Source organism: Arachis ipaensis, chromosome B07 (genome assembly GCF_000816755.2).
Source record: "Arachis ipaensis cultivar K30076 chromosome B07, Araip1.1, whole genome shotgun sequence".
NCBI lineage: Eukaryota > Viridiplantae > Streptophyta > Magnoliopsida > Fabales > Fabaceae > Arachis > Arachis ipaensis.
Window position 1 is genome coordinate 123,710,442 of NC_029791.2, and position 2,852 is coordinate 123,713,293.

The 2,852-nt window shown below is 39.3% G+C and overlaps 1 protein-coding gene across 2 annotated transcripts; it reads right to left on the reverse strand.

Annotated features, from left to right (window-relative positions):
- On the reverse strand, positions 191–2,651 carry LOC107608484 (protein DETOXIFICATION 48-like). 2 transcript variants are annotated; one of them, XM_021106554.1, is made up of 4 exons: positions 2,502–2,651; positions 1,581–2,317; positions 476–1,281; positions 198–323 (listed from the first exon to the last, which is right to left on the reverse strand). In XM_021106554.1, exons 1-4 carry the CDS (start codon positions 2,565–2,567, stop codon positions 319–321), a joined length of 1,614 nt encoding a protein of 537 aa, XP_020962213.1. In that variant the 5' UTR covers positions 2,568–2,651; the 3' UTR covers positions 198–318. The 2 variants fall into 2 exon arrangements, with proteins under 2 accessions (XP_016165748.1, XP_020962213.1); XM_016310262.2 differs by having other exon boundaries at positions 191–1,281.

Here is a 2,852-nt window from a genome sequence, read left to right on the forward strand (position 1 = left end):
CAAATATATGTTATTTAATTAATTTATTTATAATTATATATTTTATATTTTAATATTATTCTATATGAATAACTGATTTTTATTTATATACACATAGCATATATAACTTTAAAATTAAAATAAGAACTTGAAACAAAAATCACCCTTCTTTGAACAAAACATAAATAAATAAACAACACAATTAAATACTTTTGTCTACGGTACAATCCAATAAATGGAACAACTCTCATTTGAAAAAAGAATTAATGGGTACAAGGAAACAAGTGATCATATCATTAAGAAGCTAGTTAGATAGTTAATTAATTTAACAATAATTAATTAATTTACGGTAAAACTCAGATGAAGTCAACTTCACGTGTGAAGTTGATATCTGAGAGCCGTTAGATGAAAATTTAGTCAAATCAGTCAAATCATCTAACGGCTCTCAGATATGAACTTCACGTAAAGTCGACTGCACCTGAGTTTCCATCTTAATTTACACTGTGTTTATTATTGGTAGTAGGTGTGATCAGTGGGTCGGTTTCAAGTGATGATGATTGTTCTGTGATCTTGCCAAGTTCATCATTCTCTACGGCGATCACAATCTTCTCGAGATGATTATGATGATGATCATTGATGTTCTTGTTACCCTCTCCTTTTGTTTTGGAATTATTAACAGAAGAAGAAGAAGAAGCAGCAGCATTGGTTAATTCCTTTGCTTTTTGTGCTTCAGCATTCCAATCAGTCTTGCATAGAACAAACAACATGAGGCCCGCACATGTTGCTTGGGCCGCAAGCAACCCAAACCAAAGCCCAACAAATCCTATTTTACTCACAAATCCAAGTACTATCGCGACCGGCATACCCACCAAATAAAACGAACTCAAATTTATGTTAGCTCCAATGGTGGGCCTTGCGCAGCCCCGCAGAACCCCGCAACCTGTAGTTTGCGGACAGTTGCCGAGCTCGCAAAGCCCAACAATTGGCAATGCTATGGCCGTAAGGTTTAGAATTTCTTCGTCATTGGTGAAGAACCTTCCCCATTGGTGCCTCATCAAGGTGGTGAAGATCATCGCCGTGATGCCCAAGCCCATTGCACAAAAAAGTGAAACTATCATGCAAATGCGGGCCTTCGCGGGCCTATTGGCTCCCAACTCATTTCCCACCCTGGTGGAGACGCCAAGGCTAAGAGACGATGGGAACACGTAGACCAAAGATGTTGTTTGGATTAAGATTCCCATTGATGCAACGGTTGCTTTTGGATTCACCAACAGTCCACAAAGCATTATCATAAATTCGTACCTATATTCACATAATATAGAATTTAAGGTAAAATGTGTGTTCATGTTATGCTAAATAGTTTAATTAAAGGTGAAAATTCATGTGCAGTTAACTTCATATAAAATTGATAATTAAAAGGTAGAAACTTAGGTGCAGTCGACTTCACGTGAAGTTGATAGCTGAAAGCCGTTAGATGAAAATTTACTCCTATTAGTTAAACCATCTAACGGCTTTCAACTATCAACTTCAGGTGAAATCGACTGTACCTGAGTTTTCACCTAAATAATATTGGCTAAGAATGAAATAGTTTAGATTGGTACCACCACCACTCTAGGCAAACGGAGACGCAGGACGGCACGGCCAATGCAAGAAGCGATGACCATCCTTTGAAGCAGTCAATGCTCGGAGAAACCCAGGAATCTTTATAGACGCCGGAGAAGTAGACGAATGAGGAGAGGAAGACGAAGAGATTGAAGTTGAAGCACACCATTGCAACGGCCACCCCAGCAACACCCATCTTAAAATGGACAACAAGGAGGAAGTTCAGCGGAACGTGGAGGAGAACGGAGACGGCGGAGCAAAACGTTATCGGAAGCGTAATGCTCTGTGCTCTGAGATAGATTCTTAGAGGGTGAAGGAGGGAAAGAAAGAGCAAATCAGGGATAGAAAAGAGGATGAAAGTTTGAGCTGTGGACGAGATTTGGTGGTCTTGTCCACACCATAAGAGTATGTTCTCCATGTTGAGCCATGCCACGCTGATGGGCACGGTGGCCGCCAGTAAGAGGAGGACGGTTCTTTGAAGGGTGAGTCCCAGAATCTTCAACTGTTTGGCGCCGTAAGCTTGTCCACAAAGCGGTTCCATTCCAATGGCTAGACCGGAGATAACAGAGTAGCCGGTTATGTTGGCGAACCCAATGGAGAGGGAACCCCCGGCTAACTCGGCATCACCGAGGTAGCCGAGGAATAGCATCGAGATCATTGATCTTGAATACATAAGCAAGCCCGTTATGGCTGTTGGGCCTGATATTTTCCCTATGGCCTTCATTTCTGCAAACGCCTGATTTGTATGCAAAAGAAACAAGTAAATCACATTAGGCATAGTCCTTTTATTGGTGTAAACTCAGATAAAATTGTTTTCAAGACAGTGGAAAACAGTTAGATAATAATTTAGTTAAATTTATCAAATTATTTAACAATTTTTGATTATCAATTTTACATGAAAACGAGAATTTACTACGTACCTCATTAAGACTTGGCCATCTCTCAAGGTTATGTTGAACTTGATCGTTATCAAGAAGAGGGTTCATCACTTTGGGATTAAGAACCTAAATTGTGAAGATGCTTTTTGGGAGGAAGAGTATATGAGGATGATGAAGGTCACTGGGGGTATATATATATATATATACACACACACAAGTGTGCTCCCTATAAACGGTACCAATATAATGCAATTGATGAGACTCAAAGTTATGTAAATATTTAATAATATGTAAGTATTGCCTTTAATGGAATGTGGCGGCAAAGGAGGAGAATGTGTTAACAGTCACCGTCCTTCATCCATGCAAATTATAACCATTATTTTTTGTGTATAT